Source organism: Sciurus vulgaris, assembly GCF_902686455.1.
Source record: "Sciurus vulgaris genome assembly, chromosome: 3".
In the NCBI taxonomy this organism is placed as follows: Eukaryota; Metazoa; Chordata; class Mammalia; order Rodentia; family Sciuridae; genus Sciurus; species Sciurus vulgaris.
This window is the reverse complement of record NC_136463.1, coordinates 50,183,654-50,204,558: the sequence shown is the minus strand read 5'-3', so window position 1 is coordinate 50,204,558 and position 20,905 is coordinate 50,183,654. Positions and strand designations below refer to the sequence as shown.

The window sequence follows — 20,905 nt, the reverse complement described above, 5'->3', positions numbered from 1 at the left end:
AATGTTTGACCTCATTCAGAGTCAAGGTTTTATAAAAGTTCCATAATGAAAAAGTAGAAAGGGGCAATGAAACTGAGGATTTTATAAAATCATGGTTCAAACAAAGGATTATTTGGTTAATATTAATATAATACAAAGTGGCAAATGTAAAATTAGAAAAAATAGATGAGCTGGGTACAGTGTTGCATGCCTGTAGTCCCAGCACCTCAGGAGGCTAAGTCAGGAAGACTGCTTGAGCCCAGGAGTTCAAGACTCACCTGGCCAGCATAGCAAGACCTTGTCTCAATAAAAAAATAAAATAAAGAGAGAGAGAGAGAGAGAGAGAGCGTGCGCTAGTGAACTATGAGACTGGACATTTCATGGAAGTAGGAAAAGAGATGAAGAGGAAATAAGACAATGAACAACCTGGAAAGTAGGATGTGATAGTCATCAGTGGACATGAAAGAATAGTATTTCAGCTATGATGATCAAGTCCTAGGTACAGCCACTGGGTGTGGAGAGTAGAAATGGAATGAAGTTAAATTCTGTGAAGATGAAGAAGCATGAGGCTAGACACTAGCCAAGTCATCCCCAATGACATTAAAGTTTACCAGGATAATTGAAGCAAGAAGCTCCAGTTAACCAAACTCCAATGCCTCTCATAAAAATAAGATCTCACTAAAAAGTTGTCTGAAGGCAGAGAACATGGAAGTTAGTAGCTAATATAGCCAGATAACATTTGCTTTAAAGGGGGAAGGACTTTTATATGAGGGTGAGAAAAAATAGCCTGCAAGGAGCAAAAGACTACTAGAAAAATATTTGCATTTCTCCAATCCCATAGAGATATGGAACTAGAGAAGGAGTCACAATATCCCCAAAGATCCAAGATGAAGATGCAGCACACTGTGAAGAGGTTAAATGGTGTTTATAATAGTTCCAGGTGACACTACCATCTGGAGAGTTGGAAGGAAGGTGGAAAAGGAGAGATGAGTCACACACAGTGGAGGTAGGATGTGAAGCCATAGCATAAAACAATATGACAGTGAAAAGCCGAGAGAACATAACTACCTAGAAGTGCTTGCTCATGACCCAGAAGATATCTGGAGAGCCTCAAAGGTGGAAGTGGAAGGACTCTGCAGATTCACCCCATACACCACAAGACTCACATGTGATAGGGTCATGTTTGGTTTCAAGTTGAGTCTGTGAGAGTCCCATCAATTTTTCCCCTTATCAATATTTCTAAGACCCATTTCTCTCTTCTCAGCCTTATTGTTGTGCCTCAAGTTTAGATTGATGCAGATTGATCCTAGCCAATCTCTACAATGATAGACTCACCCTCACCCATGACCCCTCCAGTCTGCAGTTTTCAAACTAATCTTTATTAAGCACCTCTTTCCTCATATCCTTCTTCTGCTAATAAAGAAAATAAATGGGCTCTTTTGTGAGCAGGAACGTCACAGAAGCCATCTAATAATCCTAGCACCTTTTATCCTGGTATTTTCTCTGGTATTACTTGTTTATCTCCCCAGTTCTAAAGCTGACATCAGATGCATTGCCACAGAGGATTTATAGAGTTTAATAAAGGTATTTCTTGGGTTCATCTCAGTTGAATCTATAATAACTATTTCTCAGTACAAAAAGTCATCATCTTGCTTGTCCTATGCAGTTGAAGGAGAGCCTGTACATTTTTTTTTTTTTTACTATTTAAAAGATATATCCAATCTTGCACAAGCATCAAATAAGGTCTTCAATTTTATTTTTTCTGAAAGTAAATCTTTTGAGTACATATTTTGATTCTTTTTTTCTTTTTTAATGTCTCCTCTTTTCTCTCACCTACTTTACCTTCTTAGAAAAAAAATGCTCAATGATTCCTTCATGGTACTACACATTTTATGACTCTTTTATCTAAAGTATAATATATAATTTCTCTGAACTTTATTGGATTGAACTAATAGCTAATGTGTAAGCAGAACTGGTCCTCTATATTAAGGTGATTTTTTTGTGTGTTAAATATTCCTTGGACTTGGACAGCAACTCATGGGCATTGGCCCTTGCTGCAGTGGTACAGTTGTGAGATTTTGCTTGTATGATCATTTCTTCACTGTTTCCAACACCAGGAACCATTATCAAGATACAATAGAACACCCACACCTATGCATCCAAGTCCCTTCTTGTTTTGCTTTTTGCCTCCATTTGCTCCAATTCTTGCAAAATAATGAGACAAAAATTTTTCTGTGTAACTAATAGGGGAGGAGGTTAATATGGTATAAAGTCCAAGAGGCTACAATTAACTGAATCCTGCCCCTATTGACCACACCTCCCAGTGAAGTTCCAGGGAAGATGACATATATAATCAGAGGATAAATCAAGCCAGAAGGGACCATGCCCACATCTTGCTCTTGGACCCTTTTCTTATCTGCACTCTGAAGGTTTGTAGATTGATACCCAGAATCCAAAAGGAACCCACACAGAGGTCAAACCCAAAACCATTCTTAGGATTCAGTGAGGAAGGAGGGGCAAAGTGACTTTTATATGGACAGTGCTTCCTTTTATCTTGAATTTAAAAGCTGAAATGAGTGTGGCATGGTGGCATACACCTGTAATGCCAGTGAACTGGGAGACTGAGGAAGGAGGATCACAAGTTCAAGGCCAGCCTGAGCAACTGAGTCAGATTCTGTCTCAAAATAAAATAAAAATGGCTAGGGGTGTAGCTTAGTGGTAAATCACTCCTGGTTCAATCCCCAGAATCAGGAGAGAAAAAAAAAAAGCTGAAAGTTGTGGTCCACTGTGAAGGCAAAGAGTCAGTAAATGAGACTCAGATATGGGTTCAAGCACGCCTGGGTTTGAGGGGCGATATGGAATTATGCCTTCCCCAGATTAGACTCAATAAATGACAATGCCAATTCCATGCTCCTTTCAGGAAAGAAACTCGGATATACAATCAACAACCGAAACTTTCACAATGTGTCTCTGGGGCAAGGACAAGAGATAGTGGCTGAGGCTGCTCTGGACCTCGCTGCCAAGAAAGGACACTGGGTTATTTTGCAGGTATGGACCCTCTCCCCTTATCTGGGTCAGTCTTGATCATGTGACTGTTTGGACTTCATCCCAAAATCTCTGTGCTTCTCTGCACACTCTTACCTCTCACCCAGCTGGCCTTCCATACCAGTGTCCCCTCACTTCTTAACCTCTCTTTCCGACTTCCCTCACTCACCACATCCTCTTCCCCGTGCTACCGCCAACAACTCTTCTCCCCTTCACCTGCTCTACCACTGTGCTGCTTACACAATAAAGTGAATTCCACTCTGATGCATATTCATGAAGTGGCATTAAGTTGAAGGCCACGGTGGCTGGATTCTTTTGATTGGTGAGAGCCCTTCCTATGCATTTGTGTTACGTGTTGCACTCTCTTAGCTACGTGTATGACTAGGACATGGGTGCCACCTTAGCTGTTTCTTTGAGAGCTCATGTTGGTGTTGGAAATCTGGATTATCTATTGCTGGTAACTTCACCAAACAGTTACAAGAGAAAAAAATGCTGCCACTCGTCAAGTGTGGTGGTGCGTGCCTGTAATCCTAGCAGATCAGGAGGCTGAGGCAGGAGGATCTCGAATTCAAAGCCAACCTCAGTCAAAGTGATGCCCTAAGCAACTCAGGGAGTTGCTATCACTAAATAAAATACAAAAAAAAAAAAAAAAAAAATAGGACTGAGGAGGTGGTTTAGTGGTCGAGTGCCCCTGAGTTCAATCCCTAGTATCCACCCTCTGCCCCCCCAAAAAAGGCTGCCACTCTTCTAGCAAAGCCTGTCCCTTCAATACTCTTTCATGCATTTCACATGGATTCTGGGACTGTTTCAGAACTAGTGGCTTATTCCTCTTCTCTTCTGTAGCACTCTAACAATTTTATTCAACCCTCCTTTGCTATGTTGGATGACATGATTCATTATATGATTTGTCCATCACTAGGTTTCCTTAGGGAAAGTAACATTCCTTACTTACTTTTTATCACCAAGCTCACTGCCTTAAACATAGTAGATGTTCAACACAAGCCTGTTGGATGAATCAATAAAGAAATTAAAGAGCCGGGCACAGTGATGCATGCCTGTAATCCCAGTGGCTCAGGAGGCTGAGGCAGGAGGATCACAAGTTCAAAGCCAGACTCAGCAATTTAGCAAGACCCTGTCTCTAAATAAAATATAAAAAGGGCTGCAGATGTAGCTCAATGGCTAATTGACCCTGAGTTCAATCTCTGGCACAAGGAAGGAAGGAAGGAAGGAAGGAAGGAAGGAAGGAAGGAAGGAAGGAAGGAAGGGAGGGAGGGAGGGAGGGAGGGAGGGAGGGAGGGAGGGAGGGAGGGAGGGAGGGAGAAAGATTAAAGAACAAGTGAAAAACCATTCTTATCCTGTCCTGGCTTTCATTTCCCTGCACTTTGTCTGTCTCCTGACAACTCACTGTGCCTTGCACTTGCTCCTGAGTCTTCATCCTGTTATTCGTTGGAATCCTAGTAACTGAAGAATCTTTCATTCCCTGGGACTCCTTTTCCAGAAGCTTCGGAAATCCCAGGAGAAAATATGACAACTTCTGGAGTGCCTGCTTCCTTCCACATGCAGGGGTGTGACCCCACCCCTCGGACTGAGGCTCATTTGCCAAGAGATCACATCCTGGGCACTGGGGCCTTCAAGGGAAAACAGTTAACAGGTTTCTCTTTCGAAACATGGAAAACACTTCACAACATAAATGATATCAGTAGGTTAATAGTTCTGAGACTCCTGTGGTTATAGAAGTCTTGTTCAATCCAGTGTTTCCCCAGTGGATCCAAAATCTATTACAACATCTATGGCACCCTTTGGGAAATGCTGCTGGAGGATCCCACTCCAGAGGGGTCAGGGGTCCTCTCCTGGGGAGTTGACTTCTGGGGAGCTAAGTGTGGAACCAAGGCTCATGTTGTCTCCCTGCTTCCTTCCTGGCTACAGTAACTATAAGGTGGGTTTCACAGGCCCTGGCCCTGGCTTATCCAAGCCCATAAACCTAGTAGGGCAAACTTAGATCCCTGAATCCACCCCAGGCAACAGAAGTTCATTCTCCCAGCCCTGCCTCGTCCTGTGTCTCATAGCACAAGTTAAAGTTCCTGAAAAAGCAGCTGAATTGAGGTTGCTGGCACTAATAGGAACCCTGGCTTTCCAAGTTAGCTCACTAAATTCTCTGCTGCAACAGAATTATTATAAATGAATTTTTAAACAAATTTTCATTTAAAAATGACTACTAACTCTTATACATCCTTTTACAGTATATAAAGCCTTTCAAATCCATTACCTTTGGTTATTTGCAGAAACTCTGTGAAATAAGTATGGAAAACATTATTGTTATTTCCCTTTCTATAGAGAAGAAAACAGCACTCAGAGACCAAATTGCTGTGGTCCTTATACTGTGCTCAGTGCTGATCTGTGTATTTAAGGCTCTGCAAGCCTATTTCCTCCAATATTGATCGAGGAACTTTTATCTATCCATCATAATGAAACATATTGCAATGAAAGCCAAGTGAGTATCTTTACCAAAGTGAGAGGTGCATTCCACAGAGTGGTGCTAAGAAATAAATGTAAGTTTCAATAGAAAGACAGGCAGACAGACAGATAGGAATCAGATTGGAGAGAAGAGAGACTCAAAGACCAGCAGAGGAGCTTGAGATTGGAGTAGGGAGCCTCCATGGGTCTTAAGCAGCAATGACTCAGTGTGTTTTAGAAAGATAAGTTTGGCAACAATTAACAGAATGGTTTGAAGATGGGGAGAGACGACTCTGGAAAGCTAGCTAGAAGAAGTTCAAATCAGTGCCTTTCAAATTTTAGCACGGGTACAAATTACTGGAGGATCTCATTAAAATGCGCTGATTCAGTAAGTCTGGGAGGGACCTAAGATTCTGCATTTCTGACTAGCTCCCAGGTAATGCCAACAGTGCTGGTCTGTGCATCCCCTTTCAACTCTGAAGGGTTTAAATAATCCAGGTATCAAGTCGTGGGGAAATTGGATGTGGAATGTAACCACTAATGAGACCCTCAAAGTGTGGGCCCTTACACACATAGCATTGGCATCACCTGGTAATTTGTTAGGAATGCAAATGGTCAGGCTCTGCTCTTTAATTCATTTTTAATAGCACATTATAATTATACATAATAGTGGGATTTATTGTGACATGTTTGTACTTATCAGGCTCGACTCTTGATCTAATGATTCAGAAACTCTGGGGTGGGGCCCCACAATCTGTGTTTTTGCAAGCCCATCAGAAAATTCTCATGTGTAGCCAAGTTTGAGAACACTGCTAGAAAAATGTACGATTATCAAATGATAGGACTCACTGCAGTATACTTGGAGGTCCCCATTACAGGACGTCCCAAGACTTTCTGTGATGTGGGTTAATACATTTCTACTGTTGCAAGGCATTTAATGGCACAACAATGTGAGTACACATAATGCCATTGAACATTTAAAAATGTATATCCTTAAAATGGTTGAAATGGTAAATTTTGTATTATGTCTGCTTTACCACCTTTTATTGGTTTTTTAGCTATACATGACAGTTGTATAATTACATGCTTATATAATTACAATCTTGTATAAATACATCTTGTTCTAATTCAGACCCCAGTACTCCTTCTTCCTCTTCTCTCTCCCCACCCCCTGCGCCCCTTCCTCCATTGATTTTCTGCCCTTTACCCAGTTATTTTTAAAATTAATTTCTTGTGGATGTACGCAATGGTGCCATCCACTGTGGTATATCCATATATGTACTAGGAACATTTTTAAAAATTAGTTTAAGCTGAAGCCATGTGTCCCCTCTAGCTGCCTTTCAGATAACTATTTACTGCCACTAGAACTAAGCAGATTCCTGAATTGTGGGGGTTTCCTTCCCACCAGAACATCCACCTAGTGGCCAAGTGGCTCAGCACCCTGGAGAAGAAACTGGAGGAACACAGCAATGACAGCCACCCTGATTTCAGGGTCTTCATCAGTGCTGAGCCTGCACCCTCCCCTGAGGGCCACATCATCCCCCAGGGCATCCTGGAAAACTCCATAAAGATCACCAATGAGCCCCCCAGTGGCATGCATGCCAACCTGCACAAGGCCCTGGACAACTTCACTCAGGTACTGCCCTGGGAGGGAGGGAGGAAGAGTACCCCACCTCACAAAGAGCTGATTCAAATTGGGTGGGAGGAAAGTGTGCACCTGGGTAGGGGATGGGATGCTGATGGTCTATGTATGCATCAGTGCTGATGTGGGTGAAATGTGTTCCCTGTGTGTTGGCCTCCACCCAGCACGCACTCAGTACAACCCAGCTCCCAATGTCAGATGTACCTGGAGGAACTGAGCACAGGGTCATTCTTTGGCAAAATGGTAGAGGGGAACTTTCTGCAAGCCTACTGTAAACTAATATTCCAAGGTAGAGAAGGGCATGATGCTGTAAATCTAATTGATTTACAGATTTACACCCCCATTGGTTAAACACACCTGTTGGCTAAACAGCCTGTCTTCAATCAGGGGGACGATGCGCTCATTCAGTTGATATCACTTGCCATCTGCATGCATCTTGAATATCAAGAATTTAAATAATCCAGGTGTCAGGTAGTATGAATCTAGACTTGGGATATAGCCACATGTTAGACTCTTAAAGTTGGGTCCCAGACCAGCAGCATTGACATCACCTGGGAGCCTGTTAGAAATGTCAATTCTCAGGCACCAGCCCAGTCTATTGAACCAGAAACTGGGGAATGGGGCCCCGGAATCTGTACTTTAACAAGCCCTCCAGGTGATATGCATGCATGGTCAAGGTTGATCCAGAGAAACTCAATGTTAAGGCATATTCAAACACAGACTGCTACATTATTGGAATTTCCATTACTGGGAATTCCAAGACTTGTAGAGTGTTCATTTAAAACTAAGCCCAGGCCTATCAGTGGCTAACCCTGTAGCAACTGTGAAGTCTGCAGCTCAGGCCTTTTCCATCTTTTCTGGAAGGCACCATTTCTTAGTGCTTCTCCTTAGGGAAATTCTTTCTTCCTGGGAAGGTGAAAGCACAAAAGGCAGGGGCCAGGGGATCATCTTAAAGTTCATCCACCATACCAAACCTTATTAGAGTCTTAGGAGAAGCTTCTAGGAGCTATCAAGGAGGTTTACCTCTCTGATGTCATCTTATAATAGTACCAAAGAAACTCTGGTTTCTTAGAAGCCATGCTAAAATGTATTGTCCCAGACAGGTCATCTAGGAATGTGAGATAAGTCATCCTGCATAGGACAACTGTTCCAGCTAGCCCAGTGAAAACCAGCAGAGCTATTGACCCTTTGGGACCTGGCTTAACTTACAATATGATGAAGACCATGTGGCAGTCAAGGGTCTAAAAGGATTTTACTAACTGCATGATACTCTCATAGTATAGGAGTCATACAGTCCAACTTGGAGAAGGAAGCTTCCACAAAGTTCTGAAAGGCAAAACTTACTCAGTCTCCTTTTCAGTCCTCTTTCCAACCCAACTTCAAAACCCATCATCTGGAATAGAGAACAAAGGGACATTACCAAGAAATTCAGAATATTTTAGCTTCAAGTTTTTTTATAAGAAGCATCCTGCCTGAGATGTTCCCTTATCCAGGGGCATCTTCTTTCTTTCTTTTTTCTCTTCTTTTTTTCCTAAACAGGCCTTGACAAACCTTCTGGAATCTCTGAACTAGAGTACAAAGATTAAAACTTTTAGATTTTCTAGCTACATTCCGCAGAGAGGAAACATAAATTCTTTTTATTAATTTTTATTGGTGCATTATAATTACAAATACAACTGGGATTCATTGTGATCTATTTGCACATGTGTGTAACATAATTTGATCAATTTCATGCCCTAGTACCTCCTGTTTCCCTTCCCTCCTTCCTCCCCCGAGCCCCTCCCCGGATCCCCATTCTCTACAAGTCTCCCTCCTTTTTGGTTTTCTGTTTATTTGTTTTTGCTTTGTTTTGTTTTTGGTATGGGGGATTAAAACCAGAAATGCTCTACCACTGAGCTACAACTTCAGTCCTTTTGAGACAGGGTCTTACTAAGTTGCTGAGACTGAACTTGAACTTGCCATCCTCCTGCCTCAGTCTCCCAAGTACTGGGATTAAGGCTTGTGGTACTTGTCCTGAAAAAAATCATAAATTCTTAAGTTATAATCTATAGTATTTGTTACAAGAGTCTATATAACTGTTCCAAGCAGAGGTAATTTTACCCTTGAAAGATACCAGATGACAAAGTGATATGAGGGCATAAAATGCTGCTGAACTACGCACTTTAAAACTGTTGAAAGTGTATGTACTGTATGTTATGTGTAGTTTGGTACAATTATTTCTTTTAATTAAAAGTTGGGGAATAAAACTTATAAGGATGTGATTAGCCAGCTCTGTGGAAGGCTCCAGTGGCAAACCCTTCTCAGCTCTTTAACTCCAGGGTCTAAGGAATCAGGAGGAAGGCAACGGAGCCTCACATGTTATCCCTCCCATAATTCATACTGGGCCTCAGTAGGATTATTACCATCTTCAGCCACCCTGGTTTCACCTGGTTCTCCTCCCCATGAGCCACTATTCTTGGGCTTCTCTCCCTGACAACTTGATGTCTAATCTTGATCAGTGGACAACTGGGAAATAGATCCCAAAAGACGCTGTCTCTTCCTTGTTGTTCTGTCCCTACAACAGTTGGTTTGCTCACCATTTATGGTCACCTTTAGTAACTCATTCTGGCAAAGAGAGATAGATGTATGAGTATACTGACTGTTTACAAGAGTTTTAATTGCTCCCTTTTGCTTTCATGAGAGCTGGGGATCAGAAGCCTTTATAACATTAACCCTGTTCCTTCAGAGCTCCATTTTCATCACCTAAGGGACAAACCCTAGAAATGAAACACTTTTTATTTCTGCTTCCCTGGTAGCTATGCTGTTTGGAGATGATTATTTTATTCTGGACTTTCATGTGAATATGCCATAATCATAAGTTTGAGCATTTTGATGTGTGATTTTTTTTATCTTTGTGCTTAAAGGCATTTTTCAGCAAGATCCAGTTTTTTTTTAATGTGTGAGAAGTAACAAATGAAGCCTCCTACATATCTATAGAGAAAGCTCTATCCATAGAGCGGTTATTAAGTTCTTACTTGCACAAGGCAATGGCATCTTCCTCCACACCACCTCTGATCTTTCACACAAATGCCTTTGTGACAAGCACGGTGCCTGTATTAGTCAGCTCTTTATGACTGTGATGAAAAAAAAAAAAAAAACCACCTTGAGACAATCTACATACAAGAGGAAAGATTTATTTGGGCCACAGTTTCAGAGATTTCAGTTTGTGGTCATTTGGTTCCATTAGTTCTGGGCCTGTGACGAGGCAGAACATCATGACAGAGAGGGCGTGGTGGAATAAAGCTGTTTGCCTCATGGCAACCTGGAAGCAAAGAGGAAGAAAGAGAGAAAGGAAGGGGCTGAGGTTATGATACACCCTTCAAGGGCAAGCCTCAAGAGCCTACTTCCTCCTACCCTACCTCCCTATGTCCTTCCACCACCTCTCAGTAGCCCAGTTATAAACCCACCAATGGATAAATTCACTAATGATGTCAGAATCCTCATGATCCAGTTTACCTCCCAAAGGTCCCTCCTCCAAACACTGCCATGGTGGGAACCAAACCTTTAACACACAAGCTATTGGGGAACCATTCAGATCCAAACCACAACATTAACCAATGAAGGCACTGCAGAGATCCCACATGTCCAGAAAGAGACAGAAACTGTGTCAATGGGTTCTCCATAGGGAAATCAGACTTACCAGAAGTTTACTGTCCTCCTCCTCTACTGCTGCTGCCCATGTCAGCAAAGTCGTAAGACAGAGTCCTAGAAGAAATGCCAGGACTATGCTAACTTCAATTAGTGGGAGACTTGAAAGCATTTTTCTTGGCTCTAGCTGCCACCTCTTGCTCCATCTTGAACAGAAAGACTCACTAAGAGGATATTATTTTTAATTCCAGAGTTCAGGGGTTCACATCCTACCATCCCTGGGGCTGGAGTTGTGGCTCAGTGGTAAAGCCTTGCTTGGCATGTGTGAGGCCCTGGATTCGACACTCAGCACCACATATAAATAAATAAAAGATCCATTGGCAACTAAAAAAAGTATCTAAAAAATGTTTCTTAAAAAAAAATATATAGGCATCCCTCCCTCTGTACCATCACTACCATCGCCCTTAAAATCTGCTAAGCACAACCTCCTTGCTTCCCTTTAAACCATCTCCTGCTTCTCTTCTATCTCTCTTTTCTTTCTTTCCTCCTTCATGAGCTGAATCTATCCCCATGCCTCCTGCTATTCAGCCAAGAGTCCTCCATACTCTGGTTTCCTCAGCCTCACATTGGGTCATCCCAGCTCAGGTTTCGGGGAGCAGTGAGGAGGTTAGAGGTCACAGCACTTCTCCATTTCTTGTTCCCATCCTCTCGCTAATCTTAGCACTTCCTCCAGCAAATGAGCTAGGGTTTCCTTAGTCACATAGATAGTAATTACATCTCCTGAGGCTCCATAATGAGCAAGAAAAACATGGCAGGGAGGGAAAAACATGGCAGGGAAGGGTGGGAGTTCCCTACCACAACCCAGTGCACAGTGACGTTGTGGTCCTCTGTCCTGTTTTCTATTAGCTATACCAGTAAACCCAATTAGTACATCCATAACCACAAGCTTGAACTGTAAACCAAACCGATTATAACCAGAATCTACACCTTAACTCAAATGTTACACTAACACCCAACCCCTCTGTGAATTGGCTCAAGTTTGACCCCCACATATCCTCAGTGCGCTCGTCATCTCACTGTAACTCAAACCCTAACCAGGATAGACGACAGCTTTATCCCACATGAACCCCAATTGTGACCCTGGCCTAGCCTGCCCCAGGGAAGGGAAGCTATGTGTCAATATTGTGAACAATGTTTTCCTTTCAGGACACTCTGGAGATGTGCTCCCGGGAGACAGAGTTTAAGAGCATCCTCTTTGCTCTTTGTTACTTTCATGCTGTGGTGGCAGAAAGACGAAAGTTTGGGCCTCAGGGTTGGAATCGGTCCTATCCCTTTAACACTGGAGACCTCACCATCTCAGTGAACGTGCTTTACAACTTCCTGGAGGCCAATGCAAAGGTAAAGGAAAGGGATGCAGGTATAAGGCTGGAGGGTCACCTCTCAGGATGATGTATCTGCATCCTACACAAGTGGAAAGAGGAGGTGTCAACCCCAGGACCAGTCTGAGACTAAGAAATACCATAGTGAAATCAGAGGCAAAAAAAACTCAGAACCCAAACTAGTAACTTATGCCTGGGAGTGAATCAGTCCCATGAGACTTTGTCCCAGGATCCACCAGACAACCTATGTGTACTCACAGCATTGCAGGTGGGCTGTGGATTGGCAGGAAGAGACCTCATATTTATCTGATGTGAATTCCCAATGTAATTACCCAAGGATGAAGAACTTGTCTTAGGGCACAGAGCTCCTCATCATATAGTTTTGCCAAAATTGAAGAAGGAACCAAATTCTTGCTATGCCACTGCTTCTACTATTTTGATAACTGGTTCAGGGAAAACTGTCCCTAAAAATTGATGATCTACTTAGAGGAATATTCACACCATCAAGTCTCTTCTTGTCCATGGACCAAACACAGCATCAGTAGGGCCAGCACCTCTTCCTGTTTGGGGAAAATGAATCAGACCAACATGCCTTGAGAAATCCTTCTGCCTTCCCCCTTGGGTCCTGAGAAGTCTACCTGCCCATAACACTGTTTCTTCCAAGTGTCTAAGTGGCTGCCCACCCCAACTTTCATATCAGTGTACTTATAAGCTGTATTTTATTCACTCCAAACTTCCAAAGGGAGCAATTAATCTTGTCATTAATGGCAGAAAATTACAAAAGTTCCCTTGTCCTCACCTCCCTCCATTTGACACTAACCTATTTAAAGCACTTCTAGGAAGTACCCGACTTCAATGTCACAGTTAATGACCATGCAAGAGGGAAGACATCTATGTGAAGAGGTTGGCACCTTATCTCTTCTTTTGCTTTGATATAATTCTTCAAATATTTAAGTGAACTCCCAAACACGCCTGACACTGCTGGGCACTGGGGTATACAAATAAATAAGACATTGCTCCTTACTCGAGGAAACATCCCATCCTGTAGCTTGTGCTCGGTCCACATGTCAAGCCAGCCCCAACATCTGTGTGAGGATCTTTCTCTCCTTCTTTCTTTCTCTTATCTCTCAGGTGCCCTATGATGATTTGCGCTACCTGTTTGGTGAGATCATGTATGGGGGCCATATCACTGATGACTGGGACAGGAGACTCTGCAGAACCTACTTGGAGGAATTCATTAAACCAGAAATGTTAGAAGGGGAACTGTCCCTGGCTCCAGGGTTCCCACTCCCAAGCAACTTGGACTACAACGGTTATCATCAGGTGAGGCACTGCTGTATGCTCGATAGCATGATGGTGCATACCAGTAATCCATCCTCACATCTGCCCCATGTGATCGGGACTATTCATGTTGGGACATGCTATTCATGCTTGAGGCAGGGGCCTGGGAAGAGTGGCTTAAAGAGCTGAGTTTGTATCAACTTTGGTTCTTCACCCCTAGTTTCTTTTATTCAACTTAAGAGTGAATTTCTAGACTAACCTTACACTAATAATAAAATTGAGACTTTAGAGATATTTTTTATTCTAGACATTTGACTCAATAATTCTATTTGTTTTTCTATTTTGCAAGTAGCATCTGGGACAGTTGTTTGTAGTTTTTATTCAGGATATTGACAAAGCCATTATTATTTCAAGTAAGAGCTTAGCAAATTTTAGGTAAAGTTTCTAACAGTGATTCTAAATATCTTTGTCCCATCTGTAGATAGATCACTCACCCCTTCCATTCATTCCCTGTTGTTGCTGTGCATACAAGGCATACATATCTACATGCAGGAAATAAATTCTCATGGAGATTTTTCTTACTGTTACTTAAGTTTTTCACATACTATTACTACGGCTATTTTTGAAGCATTCTGCTTTGCCTACTTAAACTACTTTCTCTGCCATGGAAAACACACTGAAAGATAATTTTTGAAAAAAAATTATTGCTGGATTTTTTAACATGCCTAAAAGATCTTAAATTTACCAGTTTATACCAAACTCAAGGAAAATGCTGATCATAGAAATATTAACTATAAGAGAATTAATTATAAAAGTCATTTGCTCCACAAAAACCATCACTATGAGAAGAAACAAAATAGTAAGACTCCTTAAGGAAAATAAAAGGAATCCTTTTTTAACTACCTTTAAAGGCAGCAAGGCTTTACCCAAGAAAATAGTGCAAGAGTGTCCCCTAGTGTCCATGGGATAATTCGACAGGAGGCTGGAGCAGGCGATGGGCAAGGACAAACAGCCTCAAGTGGATCTGATTGTTTCCGTAGTAACAATCAGAAACAGTTGTCCAAACAACTGAACTGGAGGAATTCATTAAACCAGAAATGTTAGAAGGGGAACTGTTGTCCAAACAACTGAACTGGGCTTTCCTTTCTTTACACCTCTGTTTAATCAATGAGGAAATAGATGATTATAGGGCATCAGGCAAGGGCCTAGGATTGTCCTGAGTGCTGGAGGAAATACAAAGAAAAACATGCAAATTTGCCTTCAAGAATGAGCAATGTTTACATAGGTTAGATGTTATTAATGCAAAGTAATCATCAAAATTATACTTGGAGCTTAACGTGGGGGATAGTTTCTCATTATTATAAAAAGATCTGTAAAGGAATACTCAAAACATTCAGAGGAGAAAGTGACCCTTGGGAGCGAAGCAGGACTTTTCAGGCATCACAGACTGCGGCTACTAGATGTGTTGTTTGGCAGACTTGCTGTTTTATAATGTTTAAATTGCAATGCTAGGGGTGTGAACTCTTCAGTTCTCAGCCAAACTTACTCATCCTACTTCCCCAAGTCACATATTGATTTTAGGTGCAGAGTCCCACATAAGTATTAAAGCATTTCATCCCTGGTTAAGATAAACAGAGGGAAGAGAAAGAATTGAAAAGGAAGAGAGCTAGGATCCTAAAAGATTTGAAGTAAAAATAACAGGAAAAATGACTTTAATATCAGGGGTCATTTAATATCAGGGGTCATGTGAAAATACCAGGGAGGGATTTATAGTCTTAAAAAAAACTATGAGAAGTCCTGTGGAGACAAGGATATGTGAGGGAACAGTGGAAAGAGGCAGGAATGGAGATGGATAGCATTATCTAAACTTCCTGAAAATGAGATGGGTGTAGTGAATGTGAAAGTTCTGTTCTGGGAAACTGATCTGGCATAAGAAAATAAATGAAGTCAAAGACAGGTTGGGGAAAAGAATGTGCTGGAGTGCTTGTTGTCCCCCAGAGACCCTGCAGGGGAGCTGGTGGAAGAAGTGGGAAGTGCCTCTTGGTTGCTTTTTAAGTGAGCTTGTCCTTGATTTCAGTACATTGATGCTGAGCTGCCTGCAGAGTCACCCTACCTCTATGGTCTTCACCCAAATGCAGAGATCGGCTTCCTAACTCAGACTTCAGAAAAGCTCTTCCGCACTGTGCTGGAGCTGCAGCCTCGGGACAGCCAAGCAGGAGATGGAGCAGGTGCTACAAGAGAAGAAAAGGTGTGTTTTGGGGATTGCCTGAGATCATCCTGGGTGGCCCCTAGACTGTAGAGAGATGCCCTACTCCTATTGGCCATGTTGGCAGTATAGATCATGGAAAATACACACTAGACACAGCACTGCCAGCCTTGAAATTTTGGCTCTTCACCTCCCAGGCTGGTCATGTCAAATCACTGACACTCTAGTTAAATCATAGGAAGCCATTGGGGAGGACAGTTTGCAGGTTCATACAAAATCAGTTTTTATTCAGTTTTTCTGCCAAAGAAAAGAAAGACCAGAGCTGAATAATAGTAGTTTGGGAACCTTGAACTTGACTTAGTGATACTTTGACAAACTAAGTAATGATGAATTCTTCTTCTAATGTTGTACCCTCATTCTGTCAACTAGTGTCCATTCAGATAAACACTCCTTTTCATATAAAGACCTTCTCTTTGAATAACTTTAGCCCCCCCCAAAAAAAGAAAGAAAGAAAGAAAGGCAGACTGGGGTGAGGTATGGGTTGAGGATAACTCAAGACACTTTGGAGGTCCTGTTCCTGATGTGAGGTAGCAGAGAGCAGAAAAGAAACGGACCACCACGGTGAAACTTCTTAGTGAAATTTTTCCTAAGACAAAGTAATGCAATTCCCAAGAGGTAAGTACATTCATCAATCCCATCCATCTGTGGCACTGCTTGGATCCCTTTAATCAGAGATACTCTTGGGTTAGGGAAACACTCTTGTGGGATAAAGAGTGGAAGTCTGGGGGACTACCAGACTGATTTTTAAGAAAATGAAATACCAAAGATTTGCACTTTAATGGTGTAGAATGGTATCATCAGAATAATAGTTCTCAACTTTTAATATGTCTAAGAATGAGCTTGAAGTTTTGACTTAGAGTTGAGATTGTAACTAGGTGCTAGAACATTTGCCTAGTATGCACAAGCACTGGGTTCAATCCCCAGTGCAGAAAGAAAAAAGGAAGGAAGGAAGGAAGGAAGGAAGGAAGGAAGGAAGGAAGGAAGGAAGGAAGGAAGGAAGGAAGGAAGGAATTCTGATTCTAAGATCTGGGATTAGGTGCAGGAATTAATTCTGATGTAAGTAAGCATATGAGAAATCTTTAAATCATACTACTCTACCTATTCCACTCTTAACTATGATATGATTTGAGAATAAAGGAAAGAATCTAAACCACCCAGAGGAAAAGTGTTCTTTGGAACTCAATAAGTATTAGACTTAGGATTCTTCAGGTCAGGCTTAAAGAAGCTTCTAATCCTTGTCATTTCCTTATCCCTCCCCCAGTTAATTCAAGGCATGGTGTGTGTGTGTGTGTGTGTGTGTGTGTGTGTGTGTGTGTGTGTGTGTGTATTTTTGTGTCTTCCAGAAATGATATGAGCTGTGATCAGTGCCACTCATGACACTGTGTGAGAGAAGCATGCAGGTTACCAGGCACATGTCCAATTATGCAATGTCCCCATGCTCAGCCATGGTAGTGGTTTTCCTATCACTCACATGTTCTTATGAGCTCTGTTCTTTCCCATCCATGTAGCAGGCCAAGAGGAAAGGCAAAGAGCCAAAGTTCAGAGACAGTGTTTTGCAGTTAGATATCAAATGACCAGGAATTGCACGCTTCACATACACTTCCAAACTCTTAACCTAAATCTACTGCCAGGTTCATATGTCTGTGAAGGAAGCTGGGGGTTCTAGTGCATGAGTGACTGTGTTGCTAGGAAGAGAAAGAATAATTGGAGGGTTATTAGGGGAGTTAGGGAGAAGGCAACCAGCTGTCTGCTACAATCTCCAGCTGAACCTGGAATTCTCTTTCTAGGACACAATGAGTTCATTTGATGACCTATGCCTGAGCTGCTGCTTGACTCCTGATGACTCTCTTGAGCAGACAGATCTGCTACTAATCAGGAGGGGTCTGCGTGGGCTGCCATCACAAAACACCACAGACTGGGTGGCTTCAACAACAGAAATTTAATTTTCTCACTGATCTAGAGACTAGAAGTCTAAAATCAAGGCATAGGTAGGGCTGGTTTCTCCTGAGGCCTCTCTTCTTGGCCTGCAGATGGCCACTTTCTTGCTGTGTCCTCACATGGCCTTTATGCTTAAGTCCCTGTTGTTCCTACTCTTTGTATTCATATTTCCTCTTCCTATAGGACACAAGTGAGATTGGACTTGGGCCTAATTTAATGACCTCATTTTAACTTAATCATCTGTTTAAATCCCCTATCTTCAAATACAGTCATATTCTGTGATACTGGGGATTAGGACTTAGACATGTGACTATAGGGAGGGACTGAGACAATCTGGTCCATAGCACTGGGCTCTAGGGGCCCTGTTGGGTGTATGCCTCTCTTTTCTTCCTCAGTGATGAAGTAGCCTGTATCCCCTGACTCCCTCCAATACTGGATTTCTTTAGGGCTTAGCAACTAGCTAGTAATTGAGAGGAAAGTAAAGTAGGTTCCCTTGCCAATTTTACTGAAGTATATTTCAGATGGCTCAAATATTTTAATGTAAAACATAAAAATCTAAAAAGCACCGGAAATAGCTTGGGAGAATGCTTTTATGATCTTTCAAAGAGGAAAGCATTTTGCAACCTAAAAAACTCAGGAAAAGATTGGCAAATTTGATGGCTTGGAAACTTTAAAATATCTCCAAAGCAAAAACCACCATTGAAAGCACCCAGAAACCACTCTGAACACAGGAACTCACACAAGAGATTTTATTAAGCAGACAGGCAGAGTGTCTCCCTGCAGGGTGGGAGAGAGAAAATGAGAGAGAGAGAAAGAGAGAGAGAGAGAGAGAGAGAGAGAGAGAGAGAGAGAGAGAGAGAGAGAGAGAGAGAGAGAGAGAGAGAGAGAGAGAGAAAGCACAAGAGGGAGAGTGAAAGCCAGGAGGAGAGAGCATGAAAGTGAGGAGTAGAGAGTAGAGAGGGAGAAAATGGCGGGGGAGCTATTCTTAAGTAGTGGAATTTCGCAGGCTAATAGCAGACCAATGACTGACTAGGATGTTCACAGGCTGGCAATCTGGACCAATAGCTGGCTGGGATGTTCACAGACTGACAATCTGGGTTGTAAAATGGTGTGGGGGAAGGAGAATAATGGCAGTAGCAAAATAACAGATCTGATGCCAACAACTATGAAAAAAGTCAAAGCCAAACTATGAGAACCCATTTACAACATAGATACAGGGCTCTGGGAAGATTCTGGTAATACATGAAGTTCTTACTTATGGGAAAAGAAACTGAGAGGTGTTAAGGAGGAAGAAGATGAGCATAAGGGAAATTCACATGATAAATACAAAGAGCTAATAAAAATTATAAAAATATTCTGATTGTCATTCATATCTAAAAGAAGTTAAGTGAAGTATTATTTTTCAATTAATGATAAGTGTTTTAAATTATGATAATATTCAGTAATGAGGGCATAAGAAAATAGGTACTCTTCTCTCTGTTGATGGAAATTTAATTTACAGGGCAATTTGACAATAGCTACCTAAATTTAAATGTTCATATTTTTTACTTATGATTCTCTCTAAGAAATCAGCCAGTGGAAACACTCAAAAATGCATGAATTTTATGATGTATTTATATTTATATATTGCAGAATTGTTTATAGCAGTAGAAATAGTAAACAGACTAGGGAAATGACAATAAATTTGGAGATGTTGAAACTATAAAACAGGACATGCTGTTAAAAAGTCCATATGTAGTAACAAGAGATTGTGTTCAAGACTTTCTATAAGGTGGAAAAAGCAAGCTGAAAAACTACATAATATGAGGCGGGAGGCAGAGAGAGGGGGTAGAGAGAGAGAAGGGGGGCAGAAAAAGAGACAGAGAAGACTCAGACATGATGGATGGATAGATGAATGGATAATTGATAAGTGAATGGTAGGTGGATAGATGGATAGATGATTGGGAGATGTGTGCATTAAAGGATATCTGCAGAAAAAACAAAAAAATTAACAGTTTTAAGAGCATTGTCCCCCTTTGGGGAAGAGTTGAGATTGTGAGAGGGATTTGCTTCTCATATCATATGTATCTCCAATGTTTAGGTTTTTCTGATATATCTATTACTGGACAGTGGCACACACCTGTAATCCCAGTGACTCGGAGACTGAGACAGGAGGATCACATGTTTGAGACCAGCCTCAGTAGCTTAATAAGACTCTGTCTCGAAATTAAAAATAAATAAAAATGGCTGGGGATGCGTCTCAGTGCTAGAGAATGCCTAGGTTCAATTACACACACACACACACACACACACACACACACACACACACTCACACAGAGCAGAGGTGTTTGCTCCTGGAAACCAAGATTAGAACCCACTCCTCCTATCTGAAGGGGGCCTGGGATTCCCTGAGCAAGTGAGTCCTATATATCCTATATATGTCTGTAAGCTGCTCACTTCCCTATCCACCTTCTTGTTCCGCTCCAAACTCTTCACAGCCTGATCAGAGACAGGATGAAACTCTGTCCCCAAATTCCATGTATTTTGAAACAATACCTCCTGACTATCTTTTCAACTCTGCAAATAACATCCAAATGGCAGCTCACTGATAGAGGGTTGTTTCTTCAAATTTTACTCAAGACAGAAATATGATATACTGTTAGCCATTTGTCTTCTACTCTGGCAGTCACTTTCAGGTACCATTAAAATTCCATTCCAGTCTTTTCTATGATAGCACTGGACCCTTTTGTAATGGGGTGATGGGTTTTTAGTTTCTTTTTCCAACATCAGCTCCTTTCCCACAGAATGTATTGTACGTTAACCATACAAGGCAAGAGGGAAATTAATCATTCTTTACGTTTATAAAGTTCTTTATAGCCTTCAGATGCTGCCACATCCATCAACTCATTCGATTTGATCTGTGCATCAACCCTGGGAGTTGGGAAATAGGAGCTGATGGAGAGACTCTTGGAAATTTTTACAGATGAAGAACTTGAAGTCTAAGTGATTTGCTTATATGCCCATGAGTCATGCTTAACAGTGCTGTTATCAGCTCAGTTGGGGCCTTTTGGTTGTGGTCAACAGACACTGATCCAGCTGAATTAGGCAAGAAATAGCTCAGTATATCAAAAAAGTCAAACTAAGAAAAGACAAAGACCACACTAGCTTTCAGGGTTTAACTTGGATCAGGAGAGGCTGGGCCCAGTGACTGTCTTCCAGAACAATGAGGAAGAGGTAATTTCTGAAAGGAAATAAGGACCTGATCCTACAAGAAAGAGACCAAGAAGATGAATAGATAAAAACAGCTGAGTCCAT

The 20,905-nt window shown here is 41.7% G+C and overlaps 1 protein-coding gene across 5 annotated transcripts in view; it reads left to right on the top strand.

Moving 5' to 3' along the window:
* Positions 1 to 20,905, top strand: part of DNAH9 (dynein axonemal heavy chain 9) — a 352,397-nt gene that overhangs the window by 308,119 nt on the left and 23,373 nt on the right. For 4 of the 5 annotated variants that reach the window (XM_079135288.1, XM_079135287.1, XM_079135285.1 and 1 more), the window contains 5 exons: positions 2,900 to 3,027; positions 6,887 to 7,114; positions 11,954 to 12,145; positions 13,258 to 13,449; positions 15,485 to 15,655. In XM_079135288.1, the coding sequence (XP_078991414.1) occupies positions 2,900 to 3,027; positions 6,887 to 7,114; positions 11,954 to 12,145; positions 13,258 to 13,449; positions 15,485 to 15,655 (911 nt within the window). Of the gene's footprint in view, positions 1 to 2,899; positions 3,028 to 6,886; positions 7,115 to 11,953; positions 12,146 to 13,257; positions 13,450 to 15,484; positions 15,656 to 20,905 lie in introns of those variants that run through there. The other variant, XM_079135286.1, reaches the window with a different exon arrangement.